This window comes from Oxyura jamaicensis, chromosome 1 (assembly GCF_011077185.1).
Source record: "Oxyura jamaicensis isolate SHBP4307 breed ruddy duck chromosome 1, BPBGC_Ojam_1.0, whole genome shotgun sequence".
NCBI lineage: Eukaryota > Metazoa > Chordata > Aves > Anseriformes > Anatidae > Oxyura > Oxyura jamaicensis.
In genome coordinates, this window is record NC_048893.1 from 78,334,387 (window position 1) to 78,356,578 (window position 22,192).

Consider the following 22,192-nt stretch of genomic DNA (forward strand, 5'->3'; position numbering starts at 1 on the left):
CCACAATCATCTTACCATAATCTGTATATTTTTTTCTTTTTTTTTTTGTTTCTTTTTTTTTTTTTCCTAAGATATACAAAGTTATAGTAAATCAAAATGAGTAGATGAACAGATATTGTAGTTGTCTCAGAAAGCTCTTAAGATTAAGAAAAGAGCATCTGTGGGAATAATGTCAGAAATGGATTCCTAGGTGGATTTTCCTCCTGCATAGGAACAGACCAGTTTTTAAAACTCGTGTCTGATAAAGACACTGCTCAAATACTATAGTCTCTCATTTCATTTGTACTAAATCCCCTTTACACTCTTAGACTAGTTTTTAAAAGTGGAAGTGAAAATATATTCCTGTATCTACATATAAAGATTGAAGAAAACCCACCCAATTAAAGGGCAGTCTTCCAGACTTACAAGAATTGCCATGCTGCCAAAAAATTAACCAAGTCATTGATGCATACAAGCAGTACACACCAATAATGATACAGTCAACTAATATGAATGTGAAATCCCATGTAGCAGCAAAACATCAACCTTTCAGCAGCCTTACTTGTTACAGAGTTTTCAGGGATCTGGGTTTTTGACATCATTCTGCCAAAGATGGCATTATTATTATTTTTTCTACTGCAGTAAAACATTCTTGGAACAGAGTGAGTACAGAGTGAATACTTTACAAATGCATGACAACTTGGTGAGTCTACCTTGTCAAACCTTATCAGCTACTTCTCTAAAAACATAAATAAATACAAAGTAAAATAAAATATATGCCAAATAGGTGGATACAGCAAGAAAATGGAGGAGCACAATGGACAAAAGAAAGGTAAACCAACAATGCTGTGAATTATGATTGCTGATCTCATAGCAGCATCTGCTAATCTATTACTGAGGTTTTAGTTCTATACTAGCAGAGGATAACTTTGAGAAAACATCAAAGGAAAGTCAAGGAGTAAGGCATTTGTAGGTAGTGTCTTCCAGCTGTGGCACAGGCTGGGTTAAAAAACACAGAAGTGTTTATTAAATAAGTTAGCAAGTTAAATTAAGCTCAAGGTTGCTCTCAGGTTGGCAGTAGAACCTGATACCGACCAAAGTTGCAGGAAGGTAAGTGACAGTCAAGAGCCTTGAAAATACAGATCACTGTCTCAACAGAAGGATGGAGCATGCAGCTTGGCTCCAAACATCAAGACAGAAGAACAATACAAGAAAATGTAGGCATGCAGATATTTCAATGAGAGTGTTTCCATGTCATTCTTTAAGTGCGTATTTACAGTTGATGTGCATAGTATTTTACATCACAACCTAGTTCTTATTTTTGCATGCTCAGAAAACTGGCTTCATCTTTTTTTTTTCTTTTTTTCTTTTTTTTTTTTTTTTCAATTCTGGTTCTTGTTTCTCAGACAGACTCTGCACTTTACATTTTATTTCAGCAGAAAGAAAACTTCAAAGCTGCAAAAATAGAATGCTATATCATTTTAATTTATTTTGTGAAGTCCAACATGCTTCCAACTATAAAAACAAGCTGTTCAACTGACTGCTGGGTAAAAAGCAAATAAGCAAACTTTCTTGACAACATGGTATTGTGAGTCAAAGTCAAAAATACTTTTTTATTTATTTTGGGAGGACATTTATATTCTTTGTACAATGACAGACTCAGAGGATCACAGAATCACAGAATCACAGAATTATAGGGCTTGGAAGGGACCTCAAGCGATCATTGGGTCCAACCCCCAAGGATGTTGGCAGAGCTAAAAAAATAGGCAAGAAAGTCTGTGACTAGTAAGAAGCCAATCTTACAAAAAGATATATATTAAAATGAAACTAAAGAAGAGGTGCATAAATTCTATAAAGTTTAATATGATAACAACATAAAACAAAACAAGATAGAAACATTAAAATAACAAAATTTTCCTTCTTCAGGAGAAGAAACCTGCCAAAAGGCAGGTAAGGCAATAGATGATCAGAAACGGCATATGGTACTAGGAAAACAAAACAAAACAGAACAAAACAAAACAAAAACAAAAACAACAACAACAACAAAAGTGGCTGTGTTATATGTGTTTGCTACAGAGGAACTTGGTGAGGTTTCTGTACTTAAATTTTCTTCATGAGAGGGTGTGTCTCAGTTCAGAAGGTCAATGTTACAGGTTATTCAATAAACAGGAAAATGAATACACCCAAATGGACAAGGTCAGATGCTATCTATCCAAGACGTGTAAAGAAACCCAGCAAGCAGACAGCCAAGCCAGTAATACTGCTATGCAACTTGCTTAGAAATATTCATGTCAGAAGACTGGATGGTGGGTCTAGTTTTTAAGGGTCTCAAAGGAGATTCAGAGAACTACCATTTAGATTTAGAGACAAATCATGCCTCACCCATTGTGGCAGTATACGACCCTTGCCTGCCCACCAGCCTGGCTCTTCACCCATAACCCGGCTTGGGTGGCATCAGTGGCAACTGTGAAGAATGCGTCTGGTTGTGACAGCTGAACTGGGTTCAATGTGGTCTCAGGGGACATATATCCAAGGAATTTCTTGCACAGGTGTGGTGGTTTTACCGTGCTAGGCAGTTGAACACCACAACCTCTCTCTCACTCCCCCTCCTCAGATGAGGAGGGGAAGAAGTAAAGGAAAGAACAACTCACGGGTTGAGATAAGGATGATTTAATTAAAGAGAAATATATATATATATATATATTATTAAGGAAATATTATTATTAATTAAACAATTCAACTAAAGGGAAAAAAAAGGGAAAGGGGAAGAGGGAGGGGGAAAGGGAATAACTAAACAAAACAAGTAAAGGCAATATGGAAGTGCAGAGGAAAGAAATTACTCTCTGCTTCCCACAAATGAGCGATGCTTGACCACGTCCTTGAAGCAGGGCCTCAACGCACGTAGCCGGTGTTCAGGAGGAGGACAGACGTTTTCGCAACGAGAGCCCACCCCTCCCCTCTTCTTCCTTTTTCCACCTTTCATTGCTGAGTGTGACATCATATGGTATGGAATATCCCTTTGCTTGGTTTAGGTCAGCTGCCCTGGTGATGTTTCCTTCTCACTTTTTTCCCACCCCCTAGGAGGGTTAGAGGGAGTCCTGATGCTGTGCCAGCACTTCTCAGCAGCAGACACAACACCAGTGTGATACCAGTGCTGTTCTAGCTACAAGTGCAGAGCGCAGCACTGTATGGGCTGCTGCAGGGAAAGTTAACATCCCAGCCAGACCCAGTACAACAGGTATTCTGAATTCCAAAAGTTCAATCTCTTTCTCTCAGCAAAGGAAAATTTCCATAGCATGAGTTTTTATTCTTTCAGTTATCTAAAATAGCTTCACTATTGAAACAGACAGTAAATCAACTTTCAGTTTTCTTTCTTATTCTCTCCATTAGCAAAAGTTTCAAACAAACGCTGCATACACAGTCTTCTAAAATGAGAAGTTGTAGACCTACCATAAAAGTATTTTGGCCTCCATCAGGAAAATGATAAAAGAAACTCCCAGTCTGGACCTTTGGAGTGACAATTATGGTATACAAGACCTTTTCCATAATGAAAGCAAATGATTTTCTTTTAAACATTATCCATGATGCATTTTCCCTAACATCCAATACTTGCAAAAAATAATCTGATTTTGAAATCCCTTCTCTTATGAGAGGAAATTACACATTAACACTTGAACTGAAGACCATTTGTCAGGGCACATTATTTATTTGAGTTGTCTTTCCAAATAAAGAGTTGATTAAATCAGTTTGCATGACATTAAAGCTGTCTAATTACATTGCAATAACTATATCAATCATATTAATTACGTTAATTAGAATCAACTGCAGATGGTGTAGCAGTTCCATCTTGTTCCATTTATCACATAGTGATTGGTTTTTTAATCAAGAAAAAGTTATGTGTAAAATGTGTGGCTGTGGCAAGAGCTCTCTGATTTTTTTTTGCTCAAATTATCTGCAGTCATAGGACCTTCAGAAAAAACAATAGTAGACTGACAATTTGGGTGACAACTCTGCAACTGGAGAGATAAAGACTAAAAATTGGAAATGATTGGAAAGTAAATATTAACTAGGTTTTAATGCTTAGGATCAGAGAAACTCACGGATTGTGATTTACAATAACCAATTGAGTATTTCTGTGTTATAAGCCAATGGTTGGTTGCACATCTGTTAAACCATATTTAAGAAAAACTGATGTGCAACAGCAGCTGGGAGAGAGGAGTGAGAAAATGTATGGAGAGAACCAGCCCTGGAGCCCCCAAGGTCAGTGCAGAAGGAGGGCAGGAGGTGCTCCAGGCATGGAACACAAATTCCCCTGCAGCCTGTGGAGAGGCCCCTGATGGAGCAGGTGTAGTGGGTATATGTGGCAAGGTTTTGGTAGCAGGGGGCCATAGGGGTGGCTTCTGCAAGAAGAATCTAGAAGCTGCCCCATGTAAGGTAAGGGCCAGAGCCAAGGTTGGCCAGAGCCAAGCCAATAAGCGATGAAGCAATGTTGTTTTCACCTCTGTGAGAGCATATTTAAGAAAGGGAAAAACAAAACAAAACAAAACAAAACAAACAAACAAACAAAAAACTCTGCCACACAGTAGCTGGGAGAGTGAGAGGAGTGAGGAACAGCCTTGCAGGCGCCAAGGTCAGTGAAGAAGGGGGGAGAGAGGTGCTCCAGGCACCGGAGCAAAAGTCCCCTGCAGCCTGTGGTGAGGCCCATGGTGACACAGGCTGTCCCCTTGCAGCCCATGGAGTACCACAGTGGAGCAGGGTTCCACACTGCAGCCCGTGGAGGAGACCACGGTGGAGCAGGTGGATCTGCACTGACAGAGATTGCAGCCTGTGGAGGACCCCTGCCAGAGCAGATTCCAGGCCAGACCTGCAGCCCATGGAGAGGAGACCACACAGGAGCAGGTGACCTGGCAGGAGCTGCTGCCCGTGGGGGACCCAGGCTGGAGCAGTGTGCTCCTGACAGATGGACCCTGTGGTACGGATCCGTATCTGGAGCAGTTCTTGAAGAGCTGCTGCCTGTTGCAAGCCCACACTGGATCAGTTCAGCAAGGACTGCATCCCATGGGACGGACCCCACAGCACAGGGGATGAGAGTGACCGAGAAGGAGCGGCAGCGAAGAAGCGCTATAGACTGACCATAACCCCATTCCCCTGTGCCCTTCGGGGGGGAGGGGGGGTGGAGGTGGAAGAGGGTGGATGGGGGGAAGGTGATTTTGGTTTCTTTCCTTTGTTTCTTACTTCTCTAGCTTGTTAGTAATAGGCAATAAATCTTCCTATCTCCCTGTGCTGAGTGTGTTTTGCTTGTCACGATAATTGCTGAGTGATTTCCCTGTCCTTATCTCAAACTTTGAGGCCTTTCCATCATATTTTCTCACCCTTTCCCTTTGAGGAGGGGGAGTGAGAGAGTGGTTGTGGTGGAGCTCAGCTGCCCACCCGAGTAGAACCACCACAGCAGGCTGTCCCCATGCAGTCCATGGGTCCCACATGGAGCAGATCTCCATGCTGCAGCCCATGGAGGAGCCCCTGGTGGAGCAGGTGGATTTGGCCTGGAGGAGGCTGCGGCCCATGGAGAGCCCCTGCAGGAGCAGGCCCCCGGCTCGAGCTCCAGCCTGTGGAGACCCGAGTGAAGCAGGAGCTGCTGCCCATGGGGGACCCATGCTAGAGCACTTTGCTCCTGAAGGAGGGGCCCTGTGGTACAAATACATGTGGGAGTAGTTCTTTAAGAACTGCAGCCTGTGGGAAGCCCACACAGGATCAGTTCAGGAAGAACTGCATCCCGTGGGAGGCACCCCATTCTGGAGCAAGGGCAGGGAGTAAAGATGAAGGACTGGCAGAGATGAAGTGTTACGGACAAACTGAAAGCCCTATTTCCCATCCCCCTGTGCCACTTGGGAAAGCGGCAGGGGTAGAGTCAGGAGTCAGAAGTGAAGTTGAGCTTAAGAAGGGAAGATGGGGGTAGTGCGCTTTCAGGTTTGGGGTTTTTTTGGTTCTCACTGCCTTACTCTGTTATTAATTGCCAATAAATTATATTAATCTTCCCTAAGTCCAGTCTGTTTTTTCTGAGACAGTAATTGGTGAAAAATCTATCCTCAGTCTTTATCTCAACCCATGAGTTTTTTCATTCTATTTTCTCCCCCTGTCCTGTGAAGGAGGAAAGTGAGAGAGACACTTGGTGGGGACCTGGTGGCCAGCCAAGTCAACCCACCACCAGTGCTCATTCATTTGTTAAAAAAAAAAAAAAAAAAAAAAAAAAAAAAAATCACTAATGGCAAAATAGAAATGTTTATGTTCAATCAATTGTATTTTATGACACACTGAAATGTTGCTATAACATATTGACAGTTCATGGAAAAAGGAATCTTCCCAGCACAAAAATTCTCAGCAAACCTAAGGTTGCTGCTAAACAAGTTTGCTGCATGACGCTTAGCATGCATTTTATTGCCTTACTGAGTTAGGGCTTAAGATATTGTTCATATGCAAAAGTATTCATAAATACGGCTAAGAGACCTGGCTGTGAAATAGATTTTTTATAATAGATTTTTTTAAAGAGCTTTCCAGGAACATATCCAAAATTGCCTTTTTCCCTTCTAATTCAATTTGCTTTGGTGGTTAGATGAACTCTCAGACAAGTGTGTTGTCTTTTCATATTATTTCCACCACCATAAACACAAGTAAGTTCCCCAACATGTGTGTTGCTCTGGTTAACATGTAGAATAAAGCTTCACATAGGAAACTACAAATTGTCTGCTGAGATTTTTCAACCATTTTCCTTTATAAATGTAAAACATGTTTTTGTTCATGGGCTTCTAATGTTTCTATCTAGTCTTTGAAATTCAGCAAGGTAAAATAAATGCCTATTATTTTACCTTAAGGCAGACTACTAAGTGCTTCTAGGTTTCACTGATTTGACTAAAGAAAAATTAAAATTAAAAATAAAGGGATATTTTAAATAACAATTCTGTTTGTTTTTTCTTCACAGCACTGCACTGTTGGCAGCATGCATAAGTTGTCAGTTCTCCGAGAATATATTGTGTGTACTATATTTGTACCTCATTTTAATTGCTCTTGATGGACTCAAACTTGAGTCAGGTCTGCTGTTAGACAAAGCCAGTCTCAGTATCACTGTTTTGAGGCCATTGTCTGACAATGCAGATTTCTTTGAAGAGTAAGATGTTTCTTCTGATTTTGGCAATAGTTAAAATAACATGAAAATGCACTGTTCCTGTGTTTACGGAGGTCTAAAACATCAGATCAGTGATGAGACATAACTTCCTCTAAGTTATGTCCATTCCTCCCCTAGATACTGCATACTCTTAAACCTCTTTCTTTTTTTCAGCCAGGGAGGTGTCTCTCTGCTCTTGATGTATTTAAATGGAGGAATCCTTGTGCATCATGTGTGATAATTTGTACAGTTGAGCAGCCTACAGTGAGAAGAACCCTTGGCTCTCAAATACAGCTTCTTCAGGTCTAGCTTTGGCCAAAACTCAGGCAAGATCATAGAATCACAACATGGTTGAGGTTGGAAGTGGCCTTGGACGTCCGCTGCTCCAGTCCTTTAATCGTATTTGTGGCCAGGAATACTATGCCTAATATATCCCAGAAAACCATTAGTTTTCTTTGCTACAAGCAGGAGCATTCCTGACTCTTGTTCAACCTAGTGTCTACCAGGACCCCAGGTCCTTTTCTGCTAAGCTGCTTTCCAACTGGTCAGTCCCCAGCATGTGCTGGTGCCTGGGGTTGTTCCTTCCCAGTTGCAGGACTTTGCACTTCCCCATGCTAAATTTAATGAGGTTCCCGTTATCCTATTTCTCCAGCCTATCCAGGTCTCTGTGGATGGCAGCATGACCTTCTGGCATATCAGCCACTTCTCCCAGTTTCGTGTCATCTGCAAATTTTCTGATAGATTTCCTGAACTAAAAGCTGATATTTTTCTGAGGAATACTCTCAAGTTGTGCCATGGGAAGTTCAGGTTGGAAATTAGGAGAAATCTATTCTCAGAAAGAGTAGCTAGGCACTGAAACGGGTTGCCCAGGGAGCTGGTGGAGTCACCATCCCTGGGGGTGTTTAAGGACAGTTTGGACCTGGTGCTTAAGGACGTGGTTTATTGGGTAATATTGGCAGTAGTGGGGTGGCTGGACCAGATGAGTTTGTATGTCTTTTCCAACTTTAATGATTCTGTGATTCTCTTCTGTTCTGGCTGGTATGCTGCACAATGTCTTTGGCTTGAGCAAGCAAGCTGTGCAGTAAACTTAAAATGCCGCAGAGAAATTGGGTAAAGCTCTACCACTGTGCTCACAGTGGTAGCCTTCTCCAGCTGTCATTCAGATCAGCAAGAACCGTAACATCGGGAAGAGCTAAGAAAAACTGATCACAAGATCCATTGTTTCTTTGAGTAAATCCTCCTGTCAGATTTCTAGATGCTGTAGAATTCTGTTCTGTCAATGATGCCTCCCATAAACTATAAGAATACTATATAAATACTGAACCACAAGAATGCAGAGTTTCTGGTTAAACAAGTGGTGGAGAAGCTTTGCAATGTTTGACTATTATGTCTGAGAAATCTCTTCACATGTCTGAAAACAACTTTTTCTAGCAGATCCAAGTAATCTGCTATCACTCAAATGAGATGGGAAAATAAGCTCTTTTAACTCTGGAACTTAATAATGTATTTTTGTAAACATTTTAAAGATATTGTGAATATTTTTAGAGCAAAACCTGTAGCAAAATGAGGTTTCTCAAAAACATGTTTCATATAAACAAAGTTCAAAACTCCTGTAAAAGGCATTGACATTGTACAAAGAAACAGGAAGCTACCTAGACATTTTATCATACAGATCAAAGGACAATATAGGTGCTTTAATAGAATGTAGATGTTCTCATACAATCAAAAGAAAAACAAAAGCAAACAAAGTTCTGAAATGTTTCAAATGACTAGTTCGATGACTAAATGAGCAGCTCTTACTGGTTTACAGATGCTTCTGCGGCCTTGTGTTCACAAATCCAAAACCATTCTTGTCTGCCAGCACTATGATTACAAGCAGATCTCATTGTGTTATAAGAAGCAGGGGGCTGACACCCTTTTTTCATAAAGCCCCTTATTCTGCTTTTGTATTACTTCTTCAAGTTGTATTAGTTGATAGCTGGTTAAATGTGAACCAGCAGCGTGCTCAGGTGGCCAAGAAAGCCAACAGCATCCTGGCTTATATCAGAAAACAGTGTGGCCAGCAGGACTGGGGAAGTGATTGTCCCCCCGTACTCATCTCTGGTGAGGCTGCACCTCAAGTACTGTGTTCAGTTTTGGGCCCCTCACTACAAGAAGGACATCGAGGCCCTGGAGTGTGTCCAAAGAAGGACTATAAAGCTGGTGAGGGGTCTGGAGAACAAGTCTTATGAGGAGCAGCTGAGGACATTGGGGTTATTTAGCCTAGAAAAAAATGTGGCTCAGGTGAGACCCTATTGCTCTCTACAGCTATTTCAAAGGAGGCTGTGGCAGAGTAGGGGTCAGTCTCATCTCCCAGGGAATAAGCAACAGGACATGGAGAAAGGGCCTCACGTTGCACCAGGGGAAGTTTAGGTTGGATATTAGCTACCAGCAGACTGTTGCAGTTCTCATGTCCCAGACTGCCAGTGCTGCATGCTCAGAGGATTTTTTTCTGCACTTTGTGTTCCAGAAATGTGCAGTAGGAAACACTTTCTTAGCAGGATTTCCTCTGGTAAGAAATGAACTTCCTGTTTCTGCAGTCATAGGAATTGCTTTCAACAGTTATGGCCACAGACTATTCATAATGCAAAGTTAGTGTATTGGTTTATTTAAAAGGCAATAAGCAGAAAAATACGATGCTCACAAGTTAGGACAGAAAATAAAAGGAGGTAAGAGGATCAAAAGGCGTGGGTCTGAAGGTGAGGCCAGAAGGTTGGCAGATGGGGAAATGGTGTACTAAGATAGTGAGTAAGCACTATAAAAACATCAGTTTTTGGAGAAAGCTAATAGCCTTGATTTAGAGCTTCTGCAGCTGTGCCAGCTGGTTAGTATCTCTGGCTGGTGGGCATCCACAAAGCCATGAGCTGAGATGAAGGACAACACTAAAGAGATCATTATGCAGCAGAAGACTATCAGGAATCCCACTGCACCTTCGCCTTAGACAGCCAGCACAAGTAGTCTCCATTGTACAGGATCTGTATCTTGGACCAAGCATATTCCTCTTCTGTCCTAGGACAGGAGAGCTGGTGTGTTATGGAGCGCATATTTCTGGAAGCTGATGTGGAGCCTTCTCCTCTCTGGTTTAGGCTTCCAGGTGGTACAAAAGTCTGTGGCCATGTCAGGACTGCCATTTATCCAAAGAGATACATCTTAACTATCAAGATCCCCAGAAGATCCGAGTTATTATTTTAGGGATAATAGGTACAGATCCAGCGCCTGGGCAAAGAGCATGCTGATGTAGAGACAGTGAAGGAGTGCAAGTAGGCACACTCAGAATGATTCTTTATCTGAAACCTGAAAAAAATACAGGAAGAAAAAAGTGATTACTAATTAATTTCTTCTACTATGGAGCCAATTTCAGCCTGCTGTAAAACAAACTTCCACTGAAGTAGTTTCCAGTTGACTTTTGTCTCCTGGGACATGGTAGTTTCAGCTGCTCAAAACAAGCAACAAGTCTTGTTAGAAAAGCCCATTTAGCTCATGCACTGCTGCATAAATCCCCATTCCTGTGAACAGACAACACTAGATATCACATAGTAACAGGAGGAAAAACAAAAGACAGCTTATGATATCTGCAGACTATAATTACTGAGGCCAAAAACATTCAGGAGAGCAGGGCAGGGGGGAGCTTGTTAGGCCTGATGCAGAGCTGTTTTATCCCTCACATTTTCTAATATAAACAGTGGCGGAATCTGGGATGTCTGCAGCTTATGACAAATTCACTAAAGCCGGTCTGATTTTTCTTATGAAGATGCTTAATCCAGCTGAAGATGATCTGAAGAGCTGCACTTGACTAGAGATGTAAAAAATGTCAAGAAGTTTTCCTTCAAGTACACAGGGCAACAAAGGAAGATAAAAGAAACTGTATCCCCTCAATAAGCAAAACAGGAGACCTGGCTACAACCAACATGGAGGAGGCTGAGGTACTCACTGGCTTTTTTTTGCCTCCATCTTCACCAGCAAGTGCTCTAGCCATACTGTCCACTTCACAGAATCCAAAGGCAGGGACTGGGAGAACAGTGCACTGCCCACTCTAGAAGAAGATCAGGGTCAGGACCATCTAAGGAACCTGAAGGTACACAAATCCATGGGACCTGATAAGGATCCTGAGGGAACTGGCAGACGAAGTTGCTGAACCATTGTCCATCATATTTGAAAAGTCACAGCAGTCCGGTGAAGTTACCAAGGACTGGAAAAGGGGAAGCATAACCTCAATTTTTTAAAAGGGGGAAAGACCTGGGGAACTACAGACCAGTCAGTGTCACCTCTCTGCCTGCCAAGGTCATCGAGCAGATGGAAACTATGGAAACTAACTGGAAACTATGCTAAGGCACATGGAGAATAAGGAGGTGATTGGTGACAGCCAACATGGCTTCACTAAGGGCAGATGGTGCTTGACAGGCCAGATGGTAGCCCTCTGTTGTGGGGTTACAGCCTTGGTGGATAGTGAAAGAGCAACTGACATCATCTACCTGGACTTGTGGAAAGCATGACAGTGTCATCACAGAATCACAGAATGGCTGAGGTTGGAAAGGACCTCCGAAGATCATCTAAACCAACCCCCCTGCTGAGCAGGATCACCTAGAGCACATTGTGCAGGATGGCATCCAGGTGGGGTTTGAATATCTCCAGAGAGGGAGACTCCACAGCCTCTCTGGGCAACCTGTTCTAGTGCTCTGTCACCCTCACAGTAAAGAAGTGACCACTCATATTCAGCCAGAACTCCCTATGCTTCAGTTTATGCCCGTTTCCTCTTGTCCTCTCACTGGGAACAACTGAAGAGACCAGTTCCATCTCCTTGATGCCCTCCCCTCATATATCTATACACATTGACAAGGCCTCTCCTCAGTCTTTTTCCTTTTCAGGCTAAATAGGCCCAGTTCCCTCAGCTTGTCCTTGTACAACAGGTGCTCCAGGCCTCTAATCATCTTCGTAGCCCTCCTCTGGACTCACTACAGTAGCTCCATGTCCCTCCTGTACTGGGGAGCCCAGAACTAGACACAGTACTCCAGGTGTGACCTCACCAGGGCTTGAGTAGGGGGCAGGATCACCTCCCTCGACCTGCTGGCAACATCTTCTGAATGCACCCCAGGATACCATCAGCCATCCTGGCCACATGGATACATTGCTCTGAGAGTATGCTGATACATACTCTCAGGTCTCTCTCTGCAGAGCTGCACACTCCAACAGGTCAGACCCCAGCCTCCATGTCACACTCAGCAATGAAAGGTGGAAAAAGGAAGAAGTGGGGGGGGGGGGGGGGGGAGGGCTCTCGCTGCAAAAACGTCTGTCCTCCTCCTGAACATGGGCAATGTGCATTGAGGCCCTGCTTCGAGGACGTGGTCAAGCATCGCTCATTTGTGGGAAGCGGAGAGTAATTTCTTTCTTCTGCACTTCCACATAGCCTTTACTTGTTTTATTTTGTTTTTTCCCTTTCCCCCTCCCTTTTCCCCTTTCACTTTTTTCCCTTTAGTTAAATTGTTTAATAATAATCTTTCCTTAATAATTATTTTTTCCTGTAATTAAATTATCCTTATCTCAACCCGTGAGATGTTCTTTCTTTTACTTCTTCCCCTCCTCTTCTGAGGAGGGGGAGTGAGAGAGCGGTTGTTGTGTTCAGCTGCCTAGCATGGTAAAACCACCACAGGTCCTCCAACTCAGAACCCAACAATTGGTGTTGAAAACAGAGGCGAAGAAGGCATTAAGCATCTCTGCTTTTTCTACATCCCTGTTTGTGAGCTGACCATCGTCATCCAGTAATGGACCAATGTTTTCTTGGTCCTCCTTTTGCTGTTAGCATATTTTTAAAAGCCCTTTAAAGGAGTCCCCACAATACTGGCCAACTTCAACTCTAATTGAAGCCACACAAATTTTCTCCCTGCAATGGTGAACATCATCTCTATAGTCCTTCCATGTCACCCAACCTCGCTTCCAGTGGACACACACTTTCTTTTTCTGCCTATGGTCTACAAGACTCTGCTCAGCCAAGCCAACCTTCTGTCCTGCTTGCTTGACTTCCAACATTCTGGAATTGCCTGTTCCTGTGCTCATAAAAGGTGGTATGTAAAACCGAGTAACACTGATGGGCACCAATGTCTTCAAAAAAAAAGTCTTCAAAAAAAAAGGTCCTGTGGGATCTTGCTCACCAGTTCCCTGAGCAGCTCCATATGGGAATCTGCTTGTTTTCCCCATATACAGGGTTGAAGTTCTGGTGGCAGTTCTCCTCCTCTCACCAAATATTTTAAATTTGACTACTTAATTCACAGTCACTATGGCCAAGATGACCACCAATTGCCAATCCACCCATGAGATCCTCTCTATTCACAAGAAACAGATCTAGGAGGGCACCTTTCCTAGCCAGCTCCCCTAGTACCTGTACCTAGAATTATTACCTCCCTTAGTACCTGTACTTGTAATTACCATGGTCTTTTTTCTTGCCCTTCTTGAAAATTGGAACAATGTTTGCCAGCTTCCAGTCAACTGGAACCTCCCCATGATATCCTTATTTCTAAATTGGAGGGACATGGATCTGAGGGATGGACCACTCCTTGGGGAAGGAATTGGCTGGATGATCACACTCAAAGAGTTGTGGTCACTAACTGAATGTCCAGGTGGAGACAAGTGATGAGTGATATCTCTCAGAGCAGGTATTGGGACTGATATTAATTAACATCTTTGTTGGTGACATGGACAGTGGGATTGAGTGCACCCTCAGCAAGTCTGCCAGTGACACGAAGCTGTGTGGTGCAGTTGACATGCTGTATGGAAGGGATACCATTCAGAGGGACCCGGAGTGGTGGGCACATGCAAAACTATGAAGTTCAACAAGGCCAAGTACAAGGTGCTGCCTCATGGTCTGGGGCAATCCTAAGCACAAATGCAGGCTGGACGGGGAATGGATTGAGAGCAGCTCTGAGGAGAAGGACCTGGAGGTGTTGGTGGTTAAAAACTCAACATGAGTTGGCAATGTGTGCTTGCAGCACAGAAAGCCAACTGTATCTGGGGCTGTATCAAAAGAAGTGTGGCCAGCAGGTTGAGGGAGGAGATTCTCCCCCTCTATTTTGCTCTCATGAAACCCCACTTGGTGTACTGCATTCAGCTTTGGGGCCCCCAGCACAAGAAAGACAAGGACCTGTTGGACTGGGTCCAGAGGAGGGCCACAAATATGATCAGAGGGCTGGAGCGCTCCTCCTATAAAGACAGGCTGAGAGAGATGGAATTGTTCAGCCTGCAGAAGAGAAGGCTCCAGGAAGACTTTATAGTGGCCTTCCAGTATCTAAAGGAGGTCTACAGGAAAGATGGGGAGGGACTCTTTGTCCTATCAACACTGATAGGACAAGGGGTAATGGCTTTAAACTAAAAAAGGGTAGATTTAGATTAGATATTAGGAAGAAACTATTTCCTATGCGGGTGGTGAAGAACTGGAACAGGTTGCCCATAGAAGCTGTGGATGCCCCCTCCCTGGAAGTGTTGAAGGCCAGGTTGGATGGGGTTTTGAGCAGCTGAGCAGGTGTTCTTGCCCATGGCAGGGGAGTTGGATGTAGATAATCTTTAAGGTCCCTTCCAACCCAAACCATTCTACGATTCTATGATTCCTTCCTACCTGTCACTTCATTCTCTCTGATTCCAAAAAAAAAATTAATGTGAGAGTAACAGGTGACCTGCTAAGACTACCGATAGACAATATATCTGAAGAAATCATACTGGTACCTGTACTGAACAAGAAAACCTTGGCAGTGGTGTTTCTGGGTCTGGCCAAAGTCCCAGCTCCCCTAAAATCTGGATTCCAATGATAGACAGAACTATCTAGGCAAAAATAGAACAGGTTAAACATTTACTGATGGCATGGAATAATGCCAATAATCTTGACATAGGTACAAATTGAAAGTGAAAACTGACCCCCAGGAAGAATTCCAATCACAACTATTTTTCTTCAGAATTCCTAAGAAGGGCAAGATGCTAGGGAGGATGGAGGTTTAGAAAAACATGTCTGTGAGTTCATGGCACTTCCACCACTGTTTAAAAATACTCTGTGAGAAATGACATCAGTGTAAAGGAAATGAGAAACTGAGGGATGTAAATAACAACTAGGTCCCTTGTCTATCAAATATTTTTAGAACTGCACCAATAGAATTGGTCACAGAGGTTGGATTACTGCTGAGAAAGAAGGAAATGGGGATTCCAAATGAAACATCTTTAGAACACATTGGAAAGATCATACTTTGGTATGATGCAACAAAAAGTTACTTTACATAGTTTTAATACAAATGAATTCGTAGACAGAAAAATTACTTGGGAGAGGTCTAAAAGAGAGCAAAGTGGCAAAGAGAGGGCTGTGGGAGACCTATAACAGCAAAAAAATGAATCTGACAGAAGCTGAGAACAGTTTAAATAGATCCATTGAGACACAGATTTAATTGCTATCTCCTAATAGCTAATGAAAATTAATGCCTCAACTACAACTACATAAGACAACACCATCATGAGCCATACTGAAACAGCTTTTGCTAAATATTGTGTCTTTCAGGAAGATGAGAACAAAGGATCACACTAGAAACCATGATCTTTGAAGATCTGGAAGTTGAAATGTCTATACTAGATACTGAAAAACATATCAACATTAAAGTAAGTAGGGATGACCAATAACATCTTACTGTGCTGAGCTAACAAAACATCGTTGTTTTTTTTTTTGTTTGTTTTGTTTTGTTTTGTTTTGTTTTCATTTTTGAATCAGACTTCTCTCCATTCATTGGCACTTTTGGATTTAGATCAGTAATAACTGCAAAGAGTTTCTTTTCAAAGTCATGGCTGTAAGTCCCAGCAGAAAAAAAAAATGTGGACAGAAATTACATTGTGCTGCAAACCCCAGGTCTACATTTGGTTAAGCACTTGATGGTATTCTCAGTGTCCTGGTATGTATTATTCGATGAAAAGGAACTTACAAGTTCATGTTCAAGGCAGTGCCATTCTCCCAGTAGAAACGTTCACCTTTCTTGCACAATCCAATCCAAGAGTCATCTATTTTCAATAGCTTAACTAAAGAATACTGAAAAAAAAAAAAAAAAAAAAAAAAAAAAAAGTATTTTATCAACATGAGTTCTCACAACAAGAAGCAAATCCCTCCTGTGACTTCAGAGGAGGACTAGTTCATCATACTGTCATCTAGAAGGTTTTCATTAAGTATTTCATTGACATTTATGAATTGACTCTTTTTTCTTGACCCTAATTGAGCCTGTGAATCAATTGTTTTAGTATCATAACCTTAAGTTAAACTATTCAATTCTATACCCTTAAAAGTTACTACCATTCACTGCACTCAAAAATACCCAAACACCATGTATTGTTTATATACATGTATGCCTAAATGTGTTTATCAATCTCTACATATGCAGCTTGGTATAAAGGGGATGGTACAAACAGGTATGTTTAAACTGCAGTTCAGATGGGCATATGGCAGCTCCTCCCCTTCCCAGTTCTTATTTAAAGCATTGTGGGTATCTAGATAAAAAGAGTAAAAGACAGTTCACTACCTCAGAAGTTTACAACAACCTATATCAAACACAGCAAAGGCTGATGGAAAACAGCAGAAGCGGCACTTGCAATAGGTTAATATTATAGAACTCCTTGCAACAAGCTGTCATTAGACTCAGTGAAATTAGAAATGATATGGATGTTAGCTGTCAGCATGGACTTAATAATTAACATGAAAGTAATGTAGCCTTCTACTCCTCCACTCTTCCCAAGCAATTTCAGATCAATACTGTTCAAAATAAACTGTCTTGGTATGGTCCCAGTGACATTTCTGCAGTTGTTGATGGACCTTTTTCTGGTGTGGCTAACGCTACCCAGTGATGGAGACCAGACACCTCATGACACAAAGCACGAGGCTGACCCAGTAGGCCAATGTCATTGTACTTGTGCTTTACTTTTATAAGGTGTGTTCGTAGTTTGTACGTATGAGGTTTTTAAGCAGCAGTTTAAATAACACCAATTTCTACCTAGCCAATTATCAGCTGAACATTACAAGCACTAAATTAAAAGTGGATCATTTAGATAAGTAAGGAAAAGAAGTATTAACACATCAGTCAGGCGATGTCCCACTCACAGGGCAACAATGCAGAAGGGGCTTGCTGGAGAGGGGACAAGTTGGCAAATATGTCTGACAAAGAAAGGAGTCTGATTATAGGATAAAATCAGAGACCACATTCAGCAAGGGACTCATACAGAAGTAAGAATTATGTTCTGCATCTTTGTCATTGTTGAAATTCTTGTCACTGTAAAAATACTTATTAGCTCAAGACAAATTTAGATGTGATTAAACTGTGTAATTTCACTGAGGTTTCCTCTGTTTCAAGAGCTGGTACACCACCACCGTGTAGCAGCCAGCCAGAAAAGTAGACTTTTGACCTCTGATTAAAAATCACAGTAACAAAGCTCAAATGTCAACCTATTTAAAAAATAACTTTCTGATGAAACTACTTTCTCATTGACATTACTCAAGAGGCAGAAAGTCTGTAAAAGCAAATTGCAATTTTAGTAACATGCAGTAAGTAGCAAGATGTCACTAGCATTCAACTCAATGCAATTGGACCATAATATAGGCAAATTAGTGTCTTAACAAAATTATTAGAATGAGAAATGTCTAAACCAGCTTCCATGGAGGTATATTCCCACCATTGGTATAAGCATGAATCTCTAAGATGCATTAAGTCAATCTAAAATCAGATACAAGTAGATTAAATGGTTGATTTCCATTATGCTGGTTTCCAAGGATTGGTTTCTTTTAGAAAGCAAAGGATATATTTATTTGCCTATACTGAGAGTTCGATTGATTCATACTTGCTTTGAAGATGAAGATACATAGGACAGAAAAGGAAAACTGTAAATTATTTGATTTGTTTAAAAAGAGCTTTTCAAAGTCATTCAAGTCAAATCCAGGCACAAAAGCAGCATGGGAAAGCTTTTAGTGCTGTTGCATCTGCTGCAGTGAGACAGTTACTTACTTAGGTACTTTTCACTACCTGAATTCACACAGCTTGTTTATTTTACAAAGATTTACAAGATAAGAAAAAGAGAGCTTTGTAGATAACAGTCAAGAAAAGAGTGAGATACAGAAGTTGTATTGGTTTGTTTTATGTTCCATTACCATTTCATCCTTATTTTCAAAAACAGCAAGCAAAGATTCATTCTTAGCGCAGAAGGCCTGACTAGATGTCCAGTTTTTTTCCTCTTCTGATATGAAGTAACATTTCTTTCTGTAACCTATCCACTCACTGGGACACTTCTCAGAATGAAGGTTCCCACGCTGATATATCTTAAGTACTAGAACTACAAAGGAAAAGGGAGAACAAAATTTCTACCTTGTAAAATCATAGCATTCATTAGCATAACAACATAAAGTGCAGATTTTTTTTGAAAGCCAATGCCACACTAGATGCCAGAAGAGAAGCCAAAAGAAGGTCAAGGGTCCTGACCTTCTGTGCCTTTCAGACAATGTCTTCGACTAAGAAATGTGTGAGTTGAGGACAGCAGCCCGATTACTAAAATCGACAGAAAATAAATAGGCCTGGAAAACACGTATTTTAGAGAATTAGAGGTATTGACATATTTTTTAATCCAGTAATAGGGTAATAAATATAATATTATATGAATTTATTGATAAAATTTACTTTAAGTAAAGAAGTTGCTTCAACATCAAGACAATTTACTTTGATTTTGTATCAGACCTTTTAAGTGTTTGAGAAACGTGTGAAGGTAAGTAAATTAGATATTGATATGATGAAAATGAAATTTGTCTGTTAATGAAGAGGTAAAATTATTGTTATTTGGAGACAATGGTCTGGAGAATGGTTATTTGGAGTTATTCCCCAGCATGTTTTGATGTCCCCCTTCATCTTCTTTCTGTCACAGTAGCTCTATGAGGGTGAGAAGATTCACTGGTATGTTTTGCTTTAGTGTTTACTTTAATTTCTTTTGTTAAAGAGAATTAATGTCCATTTACTACAGTTTCTATTATCCAAAAAAAAAAATAGTCTGATTGTTACTGAAAAGTTACAGTGACCTTTTGGGTGCAGCATCCTGTCTTTTCTAACTCTTGCAGGCTCACCCTGAGTACAAAGTATATTTCCTGGGTTATCCTACTGGGATTGAATCCAGACCTTCCTCACCCAGAGCACATTTATCCACTGCTTGTGCTTGGTGATGGCTGTCCTTGAAGTGACAGTAACAGACCGTTATTGAGTACGGCAGCTTGCAGAAAGAGAACTGATTTCCCAGACTCCACAGCCTGCTGTTGCCACACTTGGGTCTCTTTTTTCCTTTCCAGTCAGCTATTCCATTAACAATAACTGCAGTTCCACTGAGCACTGCTCTCCATCCCTCCAAGAAAATGTGGCTATTTCTGTTGAAATAAAAGCCTAATAACGGAAAGGAAAATTAACAGGGACAGATGTCACTATTGTCCTCCATTTGTTTCCATGTATGTGCAGAGGACCTCACTAAAATATCACATGTTGTTACAGGGGGCAGAGAGAAGGTAGGTTTAATCTAGGGGTTCAAGAGCTCCCTGTGCAGGCTTGAGCTACACAGCCTCCATTGAGACTCACATGCATCCAGTGACTTGGGTACCTCAAATAATAAAGCAGGCAGCACAGCCTGTGCTCCTATTGATGAGCTCTGCATGGGAGAGCAGATGCACATCTCGCTTCCCTTGTGGCAGTGCTGGGTAAGGCTGACTTTTTCTTAAAAATACAGCATGCAACACAAACTGATTTTTAAAAACAAAAAGGCAGAATGACAGCCAAAGACCATTTGTAAGAAAGATAATCTAGCTGTATGACGTAGTTGTCTTCCAGATGTGATAATAAAAAAGCCATCAAGACCAGATATAAGAGCAGACACAACAACCTTGGAGTCTGTGCCTGGAGATGTGATGCTGAGAGAACACCAGCTGGTATAATCAGATAGATTGCTGGTATAAGCACCGACAGGACATCCATGTGCCACATGAATGGCCAGGCAAGAAACTAGGTTCTGAAGAGTAGCAAAGACTCAGCAAACAAAAAAGAAAGAAAAGAAATTTCACAGCTAAATCATCTGAATTTTATTTGTAGGGAAAATTCTCCCTCATTTTAAACTCTGCCTGGATGTTATTCAACCTTATACCAACATCAAACCTGAAATAGTGGCAGAAGTCCCAGGTGTTGTGACTCTGCAACAGTACCATGTTGCTGTGTTTGATCACTGTGATCCTGAAGCCCAGTAGTCAGAGGAAACATATCTCAAATGGAAAATCTTTCAAAGGCTTACCAACAAATAAAATGATGATCATCACCAGCAGAAATGCAATACACTGAAACTTGCCTGTGAAAAAGAAGATCATTAATGGTTTTGTATATATGAGCACTTAGGCTCAAACTGTATTTGTGTATTTATGAAACAGCAGCAGAATAGCATTTAATTTAAAGTTTAATAATTTAAATACAAAGTACTACTGAAGTCAAAAAAGGCAGTCTGAATTGATATGATTCTATGATATTTGCGTAACTTGACAGCTTACCAAAATGGCAGTCATTGTCTAATTGGCATTGTTTTGATCCATAAATATACAAAAGTTTTCAACAGATGCACAAATTGCAATGTAGCAAATTTAAGCCTTCTAGTCTCCTTCACCATGTTTTAGAGACCTCTTAGCACTAACCTCTGAAGTCTGAAAATCTGTAGGTCATCACTGACTTCACTCAAGCTACATGCACGTTTGGAAGGTGGGAGAATGTTCTCACACAATTCAACCATTAAAGGATGAGGTTCGGATTCCGCGTATGGCTGCAACACTGAATCAAAACTATTTTCCCTTTTGTGAGAAACAAAATTGTGTTTTTGCAGTGGGAAATCCCACTAACCTTGCATATTCAAAAGCAGTTGTGCAGGCATAACAGTGGGATAATAGTGGGGAGTAAGTTAAGCAGATAAGGGCAAGATCCCACTGTCCCAAAGGAGGATAGCTAAGAAAAACAAGACAAACAGTGTAAAATCAGTAAAAACAAAATATCAGAGGCCTTCTAGTCATGAGAGAAGAAGGGGAAAAAATGAAAAGGAGGAATTAAAGGTTGGTCAAATAAAATTTCACATATATGGTATAGTAATAAGTGTCGAGTAGTTTGTGAACCTGTAGCACTCAGCCAATGAGGAAACAGAAGGAATCAAGCATTGGGTAATAGGGAATACAGGACTATGATACACCTCTGCTGTGCACTCCTACTTGAAGGATGCCCACCATTGTAATCACAAATGAAAATGCTACTTCACTGAAATCCTCACCTGAGCCTGTGCTATTGGCGGCAGATTGTTTCTCACACTTTGCCACAAGCTCTCTTTCACAGACATATTTCAACACAGATGAAAGGCAGATGCTCATCTGTTGCAAACGCACAGACTATTTTCTCTAATGAGGTTTGCCTTCACTTCCTACATATTAACCAACAGTATGCTATATAGATAAATTATCACATGGAAAAATGCTTGTTTTCACACAAAAGAGAACACTTGGAGTAGGCACAAATAGGTATCTTAAATTGTGTATCTACAACTTTACCCCAAAATAAATTATCATCTCCTTATCTTGTCCAAGCCAAGTGACCTGGATTTCAAGCTAGATTTCAGACACCCTGCAGGAAGATGTCTTACATAATATAAAAATCTTACATTTTGTGCAGCACCATCTTCGCAGCAAATGAACCACTGACTCTTGTTCGACAACCTGTGAGGCGTTTGAAAGGCACATTGCATACAATTCAAGGTGTCTACGTCCTCAGCAAAGGCTTCTGCAGTCCGGAGGGTCGCAGCCTCCCTGCTCATCTTCAAGTCCCATCTACACAGCTGGGAAAACAGGAAATAAGCTATACTATGTTTGTTCTAGGCTGCAAGACACCTGCAGATGAACTGCCAGGCTTCTTCCCCTCTTTTGCCCTTCCCTAACCTGCTTTCATCGCACGCTCGGAAAGCTGCTGAGAAGGG

At 41.3% G+C, this 22,192-nt stretch overlaps 1 protein-coding gene across 1 annotated transcript; it reads right to left on the bottom strand.

The window, feature by feature from the left end:
- Positions 1-9,755: 9,755 nt before the first annotated feature.
- LOC118158029 (C-type lectin domain family 2 member L-like) lies at positions 9,756-22,153 on the bottom strand. The gene is made up of 5 exons (XM_035312586.1): positions 21,881-22,153; positions 20,486-20,539; positions 18,324-18,505; positions 16,120-16,223; positions 9,756-10,471 (listed from the first exon to the last, which is right to left on the bottom strand). Exons 1-5 carry the CDS (start codon positions 21,957-21,959, stop codon positions 10,366-10,368), a joined length of 525 nt encoding a protein of 174 aa, XP_035168477.1. The 5' UTR covers positions 21,960-22,153; the 3' UTR covers positions 9,756-10,365.
- Positions 22,154-22,192: the final 39 nt, after the last annotated feature.

What these genes read in the sequence shown, in the direction of transcription:
- LOC118158029 (XM_035312586.1), bottom strand. Translation starts at nt 21,959, where the DNA reads ATGTGCCTTTCAAACGCCTCACAGGTTGTCGAACAAGAGTCAGTGGTT. An exon ending in AAGATGGTGCTGCACAAAAT is followed by an intron (nt 20,540 to 21,880) that starts GTAAGATTTTTA and finishes TCTTTTTCACAG; the next exon opens with GCAAGTTTCAGTGTATTGCA. An exon ending in GATCATCATTTTATTTGTTG is followed by an intron (nt 18,506 to 20,485) that starts GTAAGCCTTTGA and finishes TTTCCTTTGTAG; the next exon opens with TTCTAGTACTTAAGATATAT.